Consider the following 17882-nt stretch of genomic DNA (forward strand, 5'->3'; position numbering starts at 1 on the left):
ATATCTACAAATTCTTAAATTGAAATGCTTTTTCTTGATGAGCAAAACGACCCACGAAAATAAGTCTAGTTTTAAGACAAAAAATATAAACTTTAAACAAATTTGTGCTTAAAATAAGAGGAAAAATCTGCCAATGGAATAAGAAAAAATTATGAATTAAGTGTTTATGAAAAAAGTAAACTTATTTCAAGAATTTTTTTCTTATTCCATTGGCAGATTATTTTTTTTTTTTGCTTGTTTCAAGCACTAATTTACTTAAAGTTTATATTTTTTTGTCTAAAAATTAGACTTATTTTTCTAGGTCATTTTTCTCATTGAGAAAATACATCTTAATTTTAAAAAAATTTAGTATTTTTGTCTTGTTTTCAGTAAAAATATCTAAGTAAGAAAGTAATTTCTTGCAGTGTGGAATCGTGCCACACTGCAAAAAATGATTTTCAAGAAAAAATTCTTAGTATTTTTGTCTTGTTTTCAGTAAAAATATCTAAAAATTCTTAAATTAAGATGCTTTTTCTTGATGAGCAAAATGACCCAAGAAAATAAGTCTAGTTTTTAGACCAATAATAACAAATTTAAGTGAAAAAAGCAAAAAAATCTGCCAATGGGGTAAGCAAAAAAATCTTGGAACATTTTTCTTAAACTCTAAATTCAAGACAATTTGCTTAATCCATTGGCAGATTTTTGATTGTTTTATGCACAAAATCCCTTAAATTTGATACTTTTTTGTCTAAAAACTAGATTTATTTTCCTAGGTCATTTTGCTCTAATACATCTTAATTTAAGAATTTTTTGTATTTTTGTCTGGTTTTCGGTAAAAATATCTAAGTAGGAGAGTAATTTTTTCTTGAAAATCTTTTTTTTTTTGCAGTGTGGAATTGTGCCACACTGCACAAAAAATTATTTTCAAGGAAATATTTTCTTAGTATTTCTGTCTTGTTTTCAGTAAAAATATCTAAAAATTCTTAAATTAAGATGCTTTTTCTTGATGAGCTAAAATGACCCAAGAAAATAAGTCTAGTTTTTAGACAAAAAATATCAAATTTAAGTGATTTTGTGCATAAAACAAGCAAAAAACAAAATCTGCCAATGGGGTAAGCAAAATTTTTTGAATATTTTTCTTAAATACTAAATTCAAGAAAAATTTGCTTACCCCATTGGCAGATTTTGTTTTTTGCTGGTTTTATGCACAAAATCACTTTAATTTGATATTTCTGGTCTAAAAACTAGATTTTTATTTTCTTGGGTCGTTATCCTTATCAAGAAAAAGCATCTTAATTTAAGAATTTTTAGATATTTTATTGAAAACAAAACAAAAACACAAGAACATTTTTTCTTGAAAATAATTTTTTGCAGTGTAGCAACTATTAAAAATAGTGATAAGAATGGTGAGCAGTCGCAGGATCTAGAATATAAATCTAGTTTAACATAAAATCTTAACTCACGTCCATGTTATTCATTTCAGATCCGTTCCGACGGGCGCGTAGTCCGCACAGATCAGGGTCTCCTCCTGCGCTCTCTTCAGCTCTCTGATGGTGGAGTTTACCAGTGCACCGCCACTGAGAAGAACTTCAAACACACATTGGTCAGACTGCAGCTGGTGGTTCTCTCCGCCCGCACCGTCAACAGCATCCAGACCGAAACCACCGCCCCCGCCGTCCCGCCTCTTCAGTCCAGCAGCGCCTGGACACCCAGCGCAGAGCAGTACAAAGATCTGCTGACCATCCTGAGCCAGCCCGAGATGGGTCTCATCAATCAGTACTGCCAGGACTATTGGCAGATGGGGGATGACCCCACGGCCCACGCCCACAAGAAAAAAGACATCAAGGAGGTGACCAAAGACCTACGGAAGCCACGAAACAGGAGACACCACCAAGATCAGGACAGCATGGCAGAGACATGAAATGCAAATCGTCCAATAAGGAGTTTTCCCACATAAGCAGGAGTTACTTGCCGAAAATATTCAGCGTAAACCATAACCACAATGACTGACTGAGGAGAATAGACAGTATTTATTGTAGGCTGTAAATACTTCGATTCTGTGGATATCTTTGTATGGAAATAGAGCAAAAAACATGTGTATAGACCTTACGTGCAAATATTTTGTTATCATCGTAACTTCCCTCCGACGTATTTATTACAATGGGTTTTACCATGTCAACACGCCGTGTTTCCATGATATAAGCTTCGATGTACATATCACTAACCGGATAGTTAGTGATCATAATCTCTGGGCATTTGAAGTCCCCGACGGACAGTTTGACTGCACTTGATGTTTTGATACAACAGCTATGATGGGACTGCAAGCTATTGTACATTTGGTGGAGTCACATGAGGACACGCGCCCATTCTGCAGATGTACCGAAACATTTTTACATGCATCTGAGTTATCTGTGACCTTGAAAAGGGAAAAAACAAACACTTTAATATCATTAAAAGTTCTTTTAATCTTCTTGATCTTCCATTTGTTGCTATGCTAATGTGTGTTAAATATAAGTCGTTTCTGTATGTTCAGATATTCGGTTGGTTATTGATAACAGCTTCCTGTACAGTATGTACACATTGACACATTTTTTCATTTGTAAAATATGTACTATTGCACGCACAAAGTTTAAAAGAAGCTAAAAATGGGGTTCAAAACCTGTTCATCTCTTTGCAAATGGAATTTGGAGCAACCTGTTGGAAAATTACACGTATATGTATCTCCCCAAAAAAACTGCTAGACACTACTTGATTTTTTACGAGAATTTGTACTTATTTTATGAGTTGGCGAATTTGTACGAAGTGAATTGTACGAAAACGTATGATAATTAGAAAAAAAACAATGATAAGTTGACATAACATATTAAGTTAAACTAACATAAAAATATATGTTGATTTGATATAATATTTACAGTGTACCCCACCCCTTAACCCACATCACGGGACAAAGCAAATTGTACAAAAACTAATTTAGTTGTACGAATTCATTTGAATTAGCCAACTCGTAAAATACGTACGAACTGCTATGAGACTGTGTTGGGTAGAAAGCATCTCTGTACATTAATAAGTGATTTGGGCCATGCGTAAGACATCTATAGTCTAATCTAAACTTTAGGGGGCTCGGTTGAGTTTGCATGAAATGTATTTGTACTGTACAGATATGTAGTCAAATTCTGGATATGTTGCTGTGTAGATGTTTATGGCTGGTCTGTGACATGATCTGAGAGAAAGTCAAAAAGTAAGGATGATTTATAAAGACAAAGGACTTGAATGAAGCACAATTAATGTCTGTTTCGCCTCTGTTGAATCTGTAAACAGACCGTGTGAAATGATTGTTGTAATTTTTTTCTTTTCGTTCGTAAGACATTCATACCTGTGGATTGTCCGCTTGTTTTGTCTTTTTTAAGATAATCTAATGTGCGGGAAAAGATCCAGAATTAGATGTTATGAACAGTTAATGTTATAGTAATGTATTTTTTATTTGTTTTCTTTTCCATCATTGTCGTTGACTAATTAAAGTTATATATTTTATAACAAATACAAGTTCAGAGCCTCTTTGCAAAAGATTTTACTAGGTGAATCTATTTGAATGCAAAAAGGGATAGTTCACCCAAAATAGATTTAGTTTCAATTATTCAGAGAAATTCTGTAAAAAGTACAGAAATAGTTCACCTAAAAAACTAAATCTGTCATTATTTACTCACATTTATGTTGTTCTGAACATACGAAATTCTTAAAGACTTTTCTTAACTCTTTCCCCGCCAGCGTTTGTAAAAAAAAGTTGCCAGCCAGCACCAGCATTTTTTAAGATTTTCACAAAATTATAATGCCTTCCAGAAAATGTTATTCTTTAACTATATAAACATTTATGTATTTATTTATTTATATATATATATATCGTTTTTTCCTATCTTCATTTTTAGTCTCTTTTCATCACCTTTCAAATATGGGTTGGTTTTTTCAAAAAAAAAAATTTTTTTTTTAATTTTTAAGGAATTTTGATAGAGATCAGGGCCCGTATTCTTAAAGATTCTGGGCCCTATTTTAACGATCTAAGCGCATTGTCTAAAGCGCACAGCTAAATGGGCATGTCAGAATCAATTTTTGCTAATTTTAACGATGGGAAAAATGGTTTATGCGCTCGGCGCACAGTCGAAAAGGTTGGTCCTATTTTTTTTAATGATTAATGGGAGTATTGTGGGTGTAACGTGCAATAAACCAATGAGAGTCTCAGCTCTCATCCACTTTAAAAGCCATTTGCACTGGTGCTTTGTCTAATCCCTATTTAGATGACGGACTTTGTAAACTGAAAAACTAAGCGGAGGAAGAAGATCCCCAGTGTAAGATTAATGTTAAATAATTGTGTTGTTTTACACTTGTATTGAAATTTTTATTTTTTCATTAAAACCTTTAAAACCCGTTTTCATTTAGTCATGGAAGTAAAAAAGCAGGCTTTTAATTGCTTTAAATGAATGGCTATCCAATATCATCAAAAAAAATTTACAAGTATGTAAGAAAAGGTTTGTACTGTAAACATACTTTATTTGTAACAAACCCGCGTTGTCGTCCCGTTTAGGCGCATATTACTAATGCACTCTTTAAATAACAAAAAACATATTGCGCTATTGACTTTAGACTTTAGAGCAGGTTTTTGTTGATCAATGGCGTAGTCTATTTTAGTTGCCTCAAAATAGCAACGCGCCAACAATGCGCCTGAACACACCTCGTTTTCAGACCAGAACGCCCAGGAGCGCAAAAGTGGGCGCAAATGCATTTGCTATTTAAACAACGCGCCGCTAATCGTGAAAATTATAATTGCGCAGGGTGGAATAGCAAAAGACACTTGCGTTGCACATTGCGCTGCATTGCCACGGGGGTAAGATAGAGCCCTCTAAGGGGCTGGACAGACCAAAACTTTTAAACGCGGCTGAAAACGCCGAATGCCAGCTGTTTTTCAGCTGAGTGCCAGCTTTCTTCAGCTGAGCGCTTTGGTAGCTGTGATACTTCAGCTGCGAGCCGGTTGGTTGCTGTGGTAATGTCCCGCCCCTCCTCCACTGTGATTGGGCGGCCGTGTGAGAACTGACATTGACGAGCGGAGCTTTTCTCCCAAAGTTAAATCTCTTTCAACTCTCGACGCTCAGCGCCGAGCGCGGAAAAACCGCAGAGCGCCGGTTTTTTAGCGCGGAAAAAAAACGCTAGCTGCTGGCTTATTTGAAAAACGCAGAGCTTCCATTGGAAACAATTGAAAACATGCGCCGGGCCCCGGGCGTAGAAGCGTTGGTGTGCACGCCCCCTAAGAGTCTCAAAAAAACCTCTTTATTTAGCTTAAAAACTTTTACGTAGGAGTCTTAGCTTAAGAGTGATTTTGGACTGATCTGAGAGCAACTCTGAGTAAGGAAAAGACAAAATCATTTAACTTAGTGAAGAGGCGAGGTTGACCCCGTTGGTACGTGTGACACAATCATTTGAAGATTATGATTGGTTGGTTGTCCAAGAAGGAAGAAAAAGAGTGCTTTGAAGTATAGGATCTATTATTAGCTATCAATTTGAAATTACAGGATATATACACGATCTAATGTGTTGCATGTTATTAACTTACTGTCATGCATTGTGTGCAACATTTTTTGTCTCCCTCTTCATGTTTTGTCCACTTTCCCAGTTTCTAAAAAAACTCTCAAGTCCTCCTCTGTGCTCAACAATTTTGACCTTAAGACCTCTTTTAAGGGTTAAGATGCTTTCTGAATTACTTTTTTCTTTACTAGGATTGTTTCTTTAATTTTAAGAGTAAACGCCCACATTTCTAAGAATTTTCGTAGAATTGCGTCACTACGAGCTACTCTTTGCATTAAGATTATTTTTGAATACGGGCCCAGATTCAGAGCCATCCTCAAAACATACACGGAGTTTAAACTGTTTGACCTAAGGAGTTGCTTCTGGGTTTTATAAGTTGTGTAAGAGCCCCACCTGGTGGATAATAGCGGAAATATGGATTGCCGTAAAAACTAGTTATTGGTAGGGAAGCGTTTTCTCGAAATTGAAGAGTTAACTCGTCAATGGCGGGGAAAGAGTTAAAATGGGGAGGGGGGATTCAATATGGTCCACCCTAAGTTCCTATTTCTTTTACCTTTAGAAAAGTTTTCACTGGGACAGTACCTTTTTAAAAAGTGCACTATTGGTACCACAGAGCTACATATTAGGACCTTTTTAAAAGGTGCCGTCCCATTGACAACTTTTGTACCTTTTATCTATGACTGGCACCCATTGACTTCTATATTAGTAAAAACAAATACTTTGGAAGTTAGTGGGTGACGACAACTGTGTGATTATCATTTATCAAAATATCTTCTTTTGTGTTCAACAGAATAAAGAAAGGTTTAACACCACATGAGAGTGAGTAAATGATGACAGAATTTTCATTTTTGGGCGAACAATCCCTTCAAGCGTGATCGAATCAGGCCGTCAATCACTAAAACTCTGCTAAACATCATATTTTGGGTCCCATTGAAGCTTATATATGCAAGAGATGCACCGATAGATATTGGCCAATAATCGGGATAGTCAAAAAAAGCAATTTCTCACACTATTGTCAGTATATAGTTTAAAAACAGCCGATGGTCATATATCCTATCAATCAATCAATCAAAAAAAAACAAAAAAAACTGGAAAATGCAATGAATTTGAGCTCTATGTATAGAAATTGTAAAGAAACATCACAAGCTTAATGTTCAGTATTAATGGTTATTAATGCATAATATTCAGAAAATGTAATCTTCTGAATTTAGTTAATGTGATAAATACGCTGGAATTCAATGGGTACCATCAACTGTGTGCTTACCATCATTTATGAAAATATCTTCTTTGGTATTCATCAAAAAAAAAATCATACAGGTTTCGAAAAACATGAGGATAAGAAAATTATGAATTTTTCATAGAATTTTTGGGTGAACTATCCCTTTAATGCAAGTTAATATACACATCAAACTATCGGTATTTGCATCGGTATTAGTATGAATAATCTGCTATTGGTATGGGTTGAAAAATGTAACATCTGTGAATCTCTTATTATATACGTTTGACAATAAATGGCTGCATTTAATGGTATCTTTTGTAAATATTGAAGTGAATTGCTATGGCTCAGAGTAGCGCTGTATGTATAACTATCACCTGTGATGATTGTGCATGGATTCAAATCTGTCCATCCTCAGATTGGGGTCAATGAGCTCGGCGGGGAAAGACTAAAGCTCTTTAAATGCTGCATAGCGCAGTATACACTACATGGAAAATGTGATCCTGTTGACTAAAGTGTGCAGGTGAGATTAGAATTACTCGTAGAGGTCTCGGTGTTCAGCATTAAACAAAACTTTAAAGGGATAGCTCATTCAAAAAAGAAAATTGTGTCATTATTTATGCACCCTCATGTTCTTGTATACGTTTCTTTGTTTTGCTGGACTATGGAGGTCAATGGTGCTCAGAAACTCAGGTTCACGTTAAAAAAAGAAAGACAAAACCATTACAGCTCATATGAGATCAATATATGTCAAGCTGGTGTACATTTAGAAATTAATTGTTACCATGTATTATCACATATGATCAACAACAGTCTCAGTGATCTGCCCTTTTGAATGCTTACCAGATTATCACCTACTGCTGACCACAGCACCTCCTCCTCAAATCTGAAGGTAGATGACCTCTCCCATTCTTGGATGTCTTTTGTCCTTGTTCTTCATTGGCCCCACCAGCCCAGGTGGTAAGAGACTTCCCCAGAATCCCCCTAAGACTTAATTCACTAGGTCACCGAAGCAAAGCGAGAGCCAGTTGATGTGCAAAGCGCATTGCTGAAAGGCACCTGGAGGCCTCTACGCAAGCAAGTGGTCTTCCAGAAGGACTTCTTAGCTCCACACAAGAGTCAGTATGGGGGCCGGCGCGAGCGCCGAGGAGAAGCACTCCAGAGAGCTCGAGAAGAAACTGAAGGAAGATGCCGATAAAGATGCCAGGACTGTCAAACTTCTGCTGCTAGGTAACCAAAGCTGATGGGACTTTGTAGAGAGCAAATGATTTAAGTTGGAAAAAATAGTGTCTTCCAAGCTACATTCGGAGATATATAGACTTATAGTAATGAATAGCTGGAAAGTAGAAAAGAAAAGACCTAAAGACATGGAGGCCTTTAAAAACTTTAAGACACTTTAAGACATCTCACAGGTCTACATTTGTAGATATATTTACATTTTAAGTTGGAGGCATTTAAATGTTTCACAATTTAAATCAAGTATGGAGATGGAGACTAAAATGATTTACTGGATTTAAAAAAATGCTAAATTAAAGCCTCAATATTTAAACAAATCTTATTTTCAAGCATTATCCTGAAATAGTCATTCGATTTGTTGGTTTAACTTAAAAAAGTAAGTTACCTGGTTGTCGTAAAATTTTTAGTTAAATCTACTTTAAACATCAACAGCAAAAAAAAACATTAATTTAAAAAACTTTTTAAGTTAAATTAACTTAAATTTTAAGGCAAACAGGTAACTTACTTTATTAAGTTGACCCAACTTTTTTTTACAGTTATTTGCATGGCAGACAGAAGGTATAAATCTCATGTATGCGTGTAAATGTACATGAAAATAATTCAGTTAAATAATATCAAAATAATCTCTAATGATCATAACTGTACTAAGTGTCTTTGTCCAGCTATGTGATATGGGTCAGGTTTAAGGGACAAAGGGATTAAAGGGGCTTAAGACAAGTTTAATAAGACTCAAGCCTCTTATTTTAATCCTTCAAAAGATAAACAAATGAGAGGAGACTAAAGTAATGAGGAGAATAATGTGTGACAATTCTTAAAATACTGTATTAAAAAACTGGAAACGTTTAATCAATTCACTTAGGAAATCAAAATAAGAAGATAAAATGTTTTGTGGTTACGGTTTTACTCTGTCATATAGTTTTATAACAATGTCATGAATATTTTTCTTGACCTAAACTACAGTGGTACAAATAAAATTTGTCATTAAAATGTCATTAAGTGTTATTTCACTGTGAACTAGCTTTATAACAGCGCCATGAATATTCTTAAGTTCATAAAAGTTTCCTCCATGTGTTTAACAAATAAAATAAATCATTAAATAATAATAATTATTATCATTAGAATTAGAATTGATAAAACTCTATTTTATTGCATTTTGAGACCGATTCAGCTAAAATTAAATGAAAACATTACATCAATGGGTTAAGCCACGCAGCGTTGGGTCCATTTTGCTGGAAAAACAGTTAATTATATTAAATTAGTTAAATGTTTTGTTAGTTTTTCTTCTATGTCACAATTTCAGAAGAACAAGATCTGTTAGTTGTCCGTTTTTTATGTATTGTGCACATACATAAAGTTAAGTATAATCTTTTGACGTGAAATTGTTAAGGTATTTGAAATTATTTGAAATAGTATTAACACTTATTGACATTTAAATGACAGTTTAATGTAATGTTAACCCAAAGCTAGGTAGTTTTTTAAGTTTGATAATTATTCTGCTTTTTCATGTTTATGACAGACTTATAACAAGTTTTGATGTATTGGTTTATGTCAAGTTGTCATAACAAAGACATCTCAAACAATGTCATCTTTGCATTAAAAATGACATAATTGAACAAATGACAGTTAGTGACAGTTGTCATGGACGTGCGTGGAGTCTCCTGCATGTTCATGACACGTGTCATGTCATGATTATGAAGGTGTCATGTCAGTCTTATGAACACCCCTTCAAATAAAGTGTTACCCAAACTGGTTTGAATACTTACATGGTTTGGTTTTAGTTATGAATTTTCATTACTCTCAGTACAAAAGCTGACACTTTTGGGGCGGCACCCTTTCAAAAAGTAGGCTCCACCTTTGTACCTAAAGATACATATTGGTAATTCTTAAGACAGACACAATCGTACATCAAAGTGACACATTTTTAACCTTTATTTTTGACAATGTAGATTGAATGCGCTGTAAACTGATGTGGATAAAAGTGTCTGACAAAGCATAAATGTAAATCCAACCTTAAAGCAACACTATGTAGTTTCCATGTAAAAATGACTTACAGCTCCCCCATGTGGTTGCAAGCGCAACAGTGCCTGGTATCAGACCCTCTTCTGCAGGCAGGGGGAGGGGCGGGGCTGTATGCTCTACCCTCCACCGCCACTTTCAGAGTGTGCTTGTAGCAGCTAGGAGGCTGCTCAGGTTGCAGCAACAGTACAATTTGTCCAGTTAAAAGTTGTTCTATCACTGAAACAATTTTAGAGACATTACTTAAAGGTAAAAAAAACTACATAGTGTTGCTTTAACTGCGTTTCAGGTGCTGGTGAATCAGGAAAGAGCACAATTGTCAAACAGATGAAGTAAGTCCTGAAGAAACAAAAGTATTACATTAAAATAAGTTTTTCACCTCATTTTGCAGAAAAATGCTGATTATTATCTTCTACATCACAGAATTATTCACCAAGATGGTTACTCCCTTGAAGAATCCTTGGAGTTCATTGTTATTATCTACAGCAATACAATGCAGTCCATTTTGGCCATTGTGAGGGCCATGGGCACACTTAATATTTCATATGGAGACGCAGCTGCACAGGTACAGTAACTTGTAAATGATTTCTTTTTAATTATGTGTCACTCACAACAAGTACAATTTGGGGTCTTAATCTGTAATTTCCTAAGCATCCCAAACTGGGGTTCGCGAACCACCAGGAATTGCAAGGGGTTTGTGAGTTGATAAAAAATAATTTATTACTTCATTATTAAATAAATAAATAAAATACTTGATTGCTTTGATTGAAACATAAAAATGTAAAGAAATATTTAAAAATCTAAATAAAATACAAACTATGTTAAAATACTACTGATAAAAACTTAACGTTTTTGAAGTTAAACATGCAAATATGCTATTAAATTATTGAAATTTTTATTCAAATAATTTATGTCAAGAGGGTTCGGCTGACAAAATGTTCTAATACCCCTACAGTATATAAAAACCATGTGTGTCAATTATATGAACCCGGCTGGAATATAGTAATGCTGCTTGTGATGAAGCCGATGGTGAGAGGTGTGGGAATTCCATCAATCGATATCTCACATGAATTCACCGTAACTGTAAAAGTGAAAACCCTTTTTGGGAATTCACACTGGCAGAAACCTCTGAAGACACTTTAAGTACCTGTTTAAGTCAGAAATTCGATATACATTTCAAAACCTTTCCTTTATTATGGGGTTACTGGATGAATCAATACTTGCTAGAGTTCCTGTACAAAGAGTAAATTTCTCAGAGAACTTAAATGCTGCCTATACAGTAGGCTCTTCAAAGATGGTACTTTTTTCAATGTATTTTCATAAGATTTATGTTGGAAATGAAAACTTGCGTCATCGTTTACCTTGGGGTAATATCGTGTACTAATAAACACTTAGGGCCCTATTTTAATGATCTAAGTGCTAAGCGCACGGCCTAATTGGGCGTGTCCAAACCCACTTTTGCTAATTTAACGACGAGAAAATGGTTAATACGCCAAGTGCACGGCCTAAATGGGTTGATCCTATTTTTAATAAGTAATGGGTGTGTTTGGGGTGTAACGTGCAATAAACCAATGAGAGTCTCAGCTCTCATCCCCTTTAAAAGCCTGTTGCGCCTGGCGCCATGCCTAATCCCTATTTAGGAAGCGGAATTTGTAAACTCAAAAAACTAAGCGGAGGAAGAAGACTACCAGTTTAAGATTAATGTTAAAAAAAAAATGTGTTGTATTTATTTGTATTGAACTTATTATTTTTTGGGATTAAAACCTTTAAAAGTTGTTTTGTTTCAGTCATGGAAGTAAAAATAGCAGGCTTTTAATTGCTGTAAATGTATTGATATTCTATAATCATTGTAATCTCATAAAATAATTTGCAAATATGCAAGAAAAGGTTTGTACTCTAAAAATACTTTATTTGTAACAAACAAGAGATAAAGAATTTACAAAAGTGTGGAGATAATTCAGCGCTCAGACAGCGCCATGTTATTTTTAAAGCAATGTTTTTCATCTCATCATATCCACAGGTACAGAGTCAACATATACAATAAATCCCTGAGGTAGCATTTAAAAGAAACATTTAAAAAGAAGCATTTGTTTAAAGCAAAGCATTTATTTACTTACCAGGCTACAGGTGAAGCAACTGTTTACGCATTCTAACGTCTCATAATCGGTCCTCATTTATGTCTAAGAGACTCAATAATATTTTTTTACATTTTAATCCTTTAATTTTTTGTATTTAAAAACATTTTAGTGCTGCTGCGCATCTAAGTGTGTGATAAGCAAATCCACGTTGTCGTCCCATTTATAGGGGCATATTTCTAGCACGCTCTTTAAATAACAAAAACAATATTGCGCCATTGACTTTAGAACAGGTTTTAGTTGGTCAATGGCGCAATCCATTTTAGTTGCCCCAAAATAGCAACGTGCTAACAATGCGCCTGAACACACCTCATTTTCAGACCAGAACGCCCATGAGCGCAATATTGTGTGCAAATGCATTTGATATTTAAACAACCTTGCGCTAAACGTGAAAATGATCATTGCGCCCGGTTGGAAAGACACTTGCGTTGCGTATTGTGCTGCATTGCACCAGCTGTATGATAGGGCCCTAAGGAAATGTGAATTGGACAATATTGCTCTTTAAACCATGGTTATTGTGGTAAAACCATAGTTTTGCTAATAGTAATCATTACACCAAAGAAACATGGTTACTATCACACACACAAAAAAATAAGGGAAGTGATGGAAACCAAAATGTTGCAAATACAACTATTTGTAATAGTAAATGTCTTTTCCAGGATGACGCAAGGAAGCTGATGCACTTAGCTGACACCATTGAGGAAGGCACCATGCCCAAAGAGTTAGCTGACATCATTTTAAGGTTGTGGAAGGACTCGGGCATACAGGCATGCTTTGACAGAGCTTCAGAATACCAGCTCAATGACTCTGCTGGATACTATGTTCCCTAACTATCAGTTTTCATAGTTAAACTTGTAATCAAATAATCTACCATCACTTAATCGTATGATAAATGGGGATTAAGTTAAGAGTACCAGTAGAAAGTACTTGATTTAATTTCAACATTAAGGTCTCCATCTTAAAATCTTTCCTAAGCTATCTTAATGACCTGGAAAGGTTGATCAAGCCTGGCTACGTCCCTACTGAGCAGGACGTACTGCGATCAAGAGTCAAGACCACCGGTATCATCGAGACCCAGTTCTCCTTTAAAGACCTCAACTTCAGGTAACTCGGTGATGAGTAACATCACCAATATTTTCAACCAAGGAGATTGGACATTTTATTATGTCGTTTCACACCTGTATGACTGTGTCAGTCAATAACATTCGCTCAAATATCGTTCCATGTAAGAATGTTAATCGTATATGGGTTCATAGGCAAAAATACAAATGTGTCCGAATTTGCTCGGTTGTTTTAAAGGAACAGTATGTAAGAAATGTATATCAATTAATCATAAAATGGCCCTGATATGTCACTAGACATTAAGAAATCATTTTCATTTCAAATACTTATATCACTCACAACAGTGGTCGGGACAGGATATTGTCATTTAAAAAGTGGAGTTGCAGCCCTCAACTGATGTTTATGTTGTCATTTTGTGTATTGGCCACCAGTTGTGTGATTGCAGTACCAGTTTTAGCCACAAGTTTTGTGATTGCAATACCAGTTTTGGCCACAATCCTACATACTGTTCCTTTAACCCAGGGTTGGGTCAGTATTGGACAGAACACACTACTGGATTAAAATGGGTTGTGGGTAGAAGGGATACAGCTAGGGCCAAAATCTCATGAAATCACACAGGATGAGCCATGTTTTCATTGAATCCCGTCAAAACCTAACCCTAAACCCAACATTTCGTTGGATTTTGGCTGTACCAGTATCCTATCTAGCCAAAATCAATGTTTTTCATCCTGATACCTCCAAACCCCACATCTTGTGAGTATTCCTCTAGCAAGAACTGTAAAAATGATCCAACTGCTGGGTTATTGTTACTCAACCATGAGTTGAAACAATCATGTTTGGGAACCACTGCCTTAAATGATAACATAGGCTAGTAATTGTGAAAAATGTCAAGAACAATTAAAAGACGCCCTCTCCAAGATGGCATCCCAACAAATCCAATAGATGCCATAATAACTTAACTTTCCGGTCTGCAGGATGTTTGATGTGGGTGGTCAGCGTTCAGAGAGGAAGAAGTGGATCCATTGTTTTGAGGGTGTGACCTGTATCATCTTCATTGCTGCTCTGAGTGCATACGACATGGTGCTGGTGGAAGACGATGAAGTGGTAAGATGCCATTTGCGGTCCACGAGTAAACCTGGATTTCTAATGACTAGTTGGCTTCAATGGGAGTATATAGATCTGAACTCTGTTGTGACACTTTTAGTAACAGAAATTTTTTGTGTCCTTTTACCTACAGAACCGAATGCATGAGAGTCTCCACCTGTTCAACAGTATCTGTAACCATCGCTACTTCGCCACCACATCTATCGTGCTTTTCCTCAACAAGAAGGATGTTTTCGTGGAGAAAATCAAGAAAGCTCATCTGAGCATGTGCTTCCCTGATTATGATGGTGAATAAAGCACCAGAAAATATCTCAATTTGGTCTTCGCTAAAGGCGTGAAATGTCGTCAGAATAAGCAAGACCTGAAAGTCTTTATAAAGACAAAATACCAATTATCCTTGCTTGAGAACAGAAATAGCATCTGTTTATTTCTCTTTATCTGTGGAAATCTTTGACAACACAATAAATCCATGATAAAAATGCTGACTTTCCCTCTCAGGTCCCAACACCTTTGAAGATGCCGGTAACTACATCAAAGTGCAGTTTCTAGATCTGAACCTGAGACGGGACATCAAAGAAATTTACTCCCACATGACCTGCGCCACAGACACAGAGAACGTCAAGTTTGTGTTTGATGCCGTAACGGACATTATCATCAAGGAAAATCTCAAGGACTGCGGTCTCTTTTAAAGAGGTGAGACTATTATTGAGAATTTTTAGGGTATGAGAGTAATATTTGTTAAACTATACATTTCATCAGTTTTAAGTGCAAATGCTGCTATGTTTATTAAGTAAAAGTATGTGCTATTTAAACAAAAGTGGGCGGAGTTAGTGAAAATTGGGTATTTGCATTTACTGTTAATAGACACTGGTATAATATTTTAGTTACACTTTACAATAAGGTTGTATTTTTTAACATAAGTCCAACTTAGACGAATTAATACATAGCTAAATTTTTCAATGTGTGCACTTAATCTTTGTACAGCGCGTCATGAATGTGTTAGCATTTAGCCTAGCCCCATTCATTCATTAGGATCCAAACAGGGATGAATTTAGAAGCTACCAAACACTTCCATGTTTTCCCTATTTAAAGACTGTTTGCAGCACTTTGACCTCGGCGCACAGTAACATCATCACTGCTGACTACTTCCCCTCTTGCTCAAACTTCTGTCAATATTACTGCGCCAGAGGTCAAAGTGCTGCAAACAAAACTCTTACGCCATACAATATAGTTCTCATTTTTTATTCGCTTAAAAAATCGTCACGTTTTATTTTGTGCAACCATACTTACTCGTGTAACTCTAAATAGTTAAATAATGAAAACATGGAAGTGTTCAGTGGTTTCTAAATTCATCCGTGTTTGGATCCTAAGGAATGAATGGGGCTAGGCTAAATGCTAATACATTCACGATGTGCTGTACAAAGATTAAGTGCACGCATTGAAAAAGGTTAGATATGTATTGATTCGTCTGGGTTGAGGTAGGAACGTAGTGAAGTGTTGAAAGGCGGTGGTGTTTTCCTTTAACTTATGTTAAAAGAAGGTGCAGCCTTATTGTAAAGTGTAGCTAGGGTTTTGTACCGGTGTCTATTTACAGTAAATGCAAATACCCAATTTTCACTAACTCCGCCCACTTTTGTTTAAATAGCGCAATACTTGGTGTTTTCCTTTAATGCATGGGCTAACATAAACAAATGATGAATAATACAACATTTATTAATCTTGGTACATGTCAATTTCAGCATTTACAATTACTCATTAAAAAAAAAAAAAGAAATGTTGTAAGATTAGTTAATGCATAATTAACTAACATGAGCAATTGCATTGGCATTAACTAACATTAAAGGGACACTTCACCCATTTGCATTAAGCATTGTATCGTTAGAACCCCAGTCATTTTTTTGAATGGTCGTATACATCATTTCCTCAGTTGCCGCTGAGACAGGAGAAATACAGATTTCAGTGTTGCACTTCCTTTTTTAAACGATGTAAAATCATCATTTTGCATTATTGAAAGCAGGAAGTCCAATATCTTTGTTGAGGGGGTGAGACTACAAACCCCCCTTTTCTCAGTCAAATAGGGACCAAATTCGAAATGTATGTTACATTTCTACTACAAATATGACGCACTTTCAATAAAGATTAATGTTTCTACGGGTAAAATGCTCCTTTAACAAAGATGAATAAATGCTGAAAAACTATATTGTTCATAGTTCATGTTAGCTAATGGGTTTATTAATTTTAACAAATACAACCTTGTTGTTAAGCGTTACCAATATTTTTTAAATGCTGATTAAAATTCTGTTTTTTATAGAGAGGAGTGACTTCTTGATTCTTCAACAACATCCAACAATAAAACGCTGTCCCTTGCCCCATATAGCCTATTTTCTTCCTCGTATACAGGAATTGTCGAACATGAAAACACGGGAACAGAAATGATTACATCTAAGAAAGGAAACCTTGTTGTTGAGACTTGCATTTGATTAAATAGACACTAATAACTATGTTATATAATTAAGCTCAATACATATTCATAGTTATTCATTTACCTCATTACAATCATGCAACATCACCCACTTTGAGGAACTGAATTTAGTAAAACTGACATATGTGTCTGGCTCTGATTTTGCTTTTTCACAAGCAATTAATCATGTAGATTGAAGACTATGTAAGGAATAATTGATAATGGGCAGTTGAATTATTAGAAAATAATTTCAAATTATTCAACGGACCGGAGTCAATTATTCCGCTTATTCCACGTTTACCACAGAAGGCATTTGACAGGTCAGGTGTGTGTTTATCGAAAAATAATGCATACCCATGGAACATTTCTCAACCAATCAGAACAAAAGCATTCAACAGCCCTGTGGTATCGAGCACGATAAGGTTTTGCAAAGTACATGATGTTCACAGAATTATAAACTTAGATGTTATAGCAGTTATTCCCCGTGCTTTTAAGCTGATGGAGGAAAGTTTCAAGGGTTTGATGTTTGAAAATAATTATTTACAAACTGTCCACAAAGTTGAGTTATCTCAGAATGTCAGAAGAAATGGATGAAAATGATTGATGAAAATACAGCATGCAATAATATTTCTTTAAGACGCTTAGCTCAGGAACACAGCTGGATAGCTGAGAATGATAATGTTTGATTACATTAAATTAAAATTTAACACTAAACGTCTCCCAAGGGCACAAATGTATGTAAAAAACACCATGTACTATATGTGAATCTAAATAAATAAATCTGAATAAAGCTTCTGTATGTAGAAAGAAATATGTATAGTATTTCTCCTTTCATTGACCTTTATCTATTATATCTGTGTTCTGGTTTTAGGATCGTTTTTGTACCTTTACAGGCATACAACACCTTGAAATGTTGTATCTTCCCTATTCTGTATCTTAAGGAACAATTTTGTACCAGTTAAATTTTAGGGGTACAAAACATTACCTGTACCTATAAACTTACAAAATAGATAATTAAGGTACAGTAATGTACCAAAAAGGTACACAACATGTACCACACCAGCAACAGAAACTGTACAGTTTAAACCTTTTTTTTTCTGAC

General features: G+C 35.4%; 2 protein-coding genes across 4 annotated transcripts in view; both read left to right on the forward strand.

Annotated features, from left to right (window-relative positions):
- sema3fa (sema domain, immunoglobulin domain (Ig), short basic domain, secreted, (semaphorin) 3Fa) overlaps nucleotides 1–2450 on the forward strand; it is an 84264-nt gene extending 81814 nt beyond the window's left edge. For all 3 annotated transcript variants that reach the window (XM_055214037.2, XM_055214035.2, XM_055214036.2), the window contains one exon: nucleotides 1463–2450. In XM_055214037.2, coding sequence (XP_055070012.2) covers nucleotides 1463–1900 — 438 coding nt within the window. In that variant the 3' untranslated portion in view covers nucleotides 1901–2450. The remainder of the gene's footprint in view (nucleotides 1–1462) is intronic.
- A 5273-nt stretch (nucleotides 2451–7723) lies between these two features.
- Nucleotides 7724–17585, forward strand: gnat1 (guanine nucleotide binding protein (G protein), alpha transducing activity polypeptide 1). Its single transcript, XM_055214187.2, has 9 exons — nucleotides 7724–7996; nucleotides 10308–10350; nucleotides 10442–10583; nucleotides 12813–12970; nucleotides 13129–13257; nucleotides 14190–14319; nucleotides 14453–14606; nucleotides 14818–15012; nucleotides 16631–17585. Exons 1-8 carry the CDS (start codon nucleotides 7891–7893, stop codon nucleotides 15006–15008), a joined length of 1053 nt encoding a protein of 350 aa, XP_055070162.2. The 5' UTR covers nucleotides 7724–7890; the 3' UTR covers nucleotides 15009–15012; nucleotides 16631–17585.
- The last annotated feature ends 297 nt before the right edge of the window (nucleotides 17586–17882 follow it).

Source organism: Misgurnus anguillicaudatus, chromosome 8 (genome assembly GCF_027580225.2).
Source record: "Misgurnus anguillicaudatus chromosome 8, ASM2758022v2, whole genome shotgun sequence".
Lineage (NCBI taxonomy): Eukaryota > Metazoa > Chordata > Actinopteri > Cypriniformes > Cobitidae > Misgurnus > Misgurnus anguillicaudatus.

Excerpts from the sequence above, each read along its gene's own strand:
- gnat1 (XM_055214187.2), top strand. The coding sequence starts at position 7,891 with ATGGGGGCCGGCGCGAGCGCCGAGGAGAAGCACTCCAGAGAGCTCGAG. Across the intron at positions 12,971-13,128 it reads CTCAATGACTCTGCTGGATA|CTATCTTAATGACCTGGAAA; the intron begins CTATGTTCCCTA and ends ATCTTTCCTAAG. Across the intron at positions 14,320-14,452 it reads TGGTGGAAGACGATGAAGTG|AACCGAATGCATGAGAGTCT; the intron begins GTAAGATGCCAT and ends TTTTACCTACAG.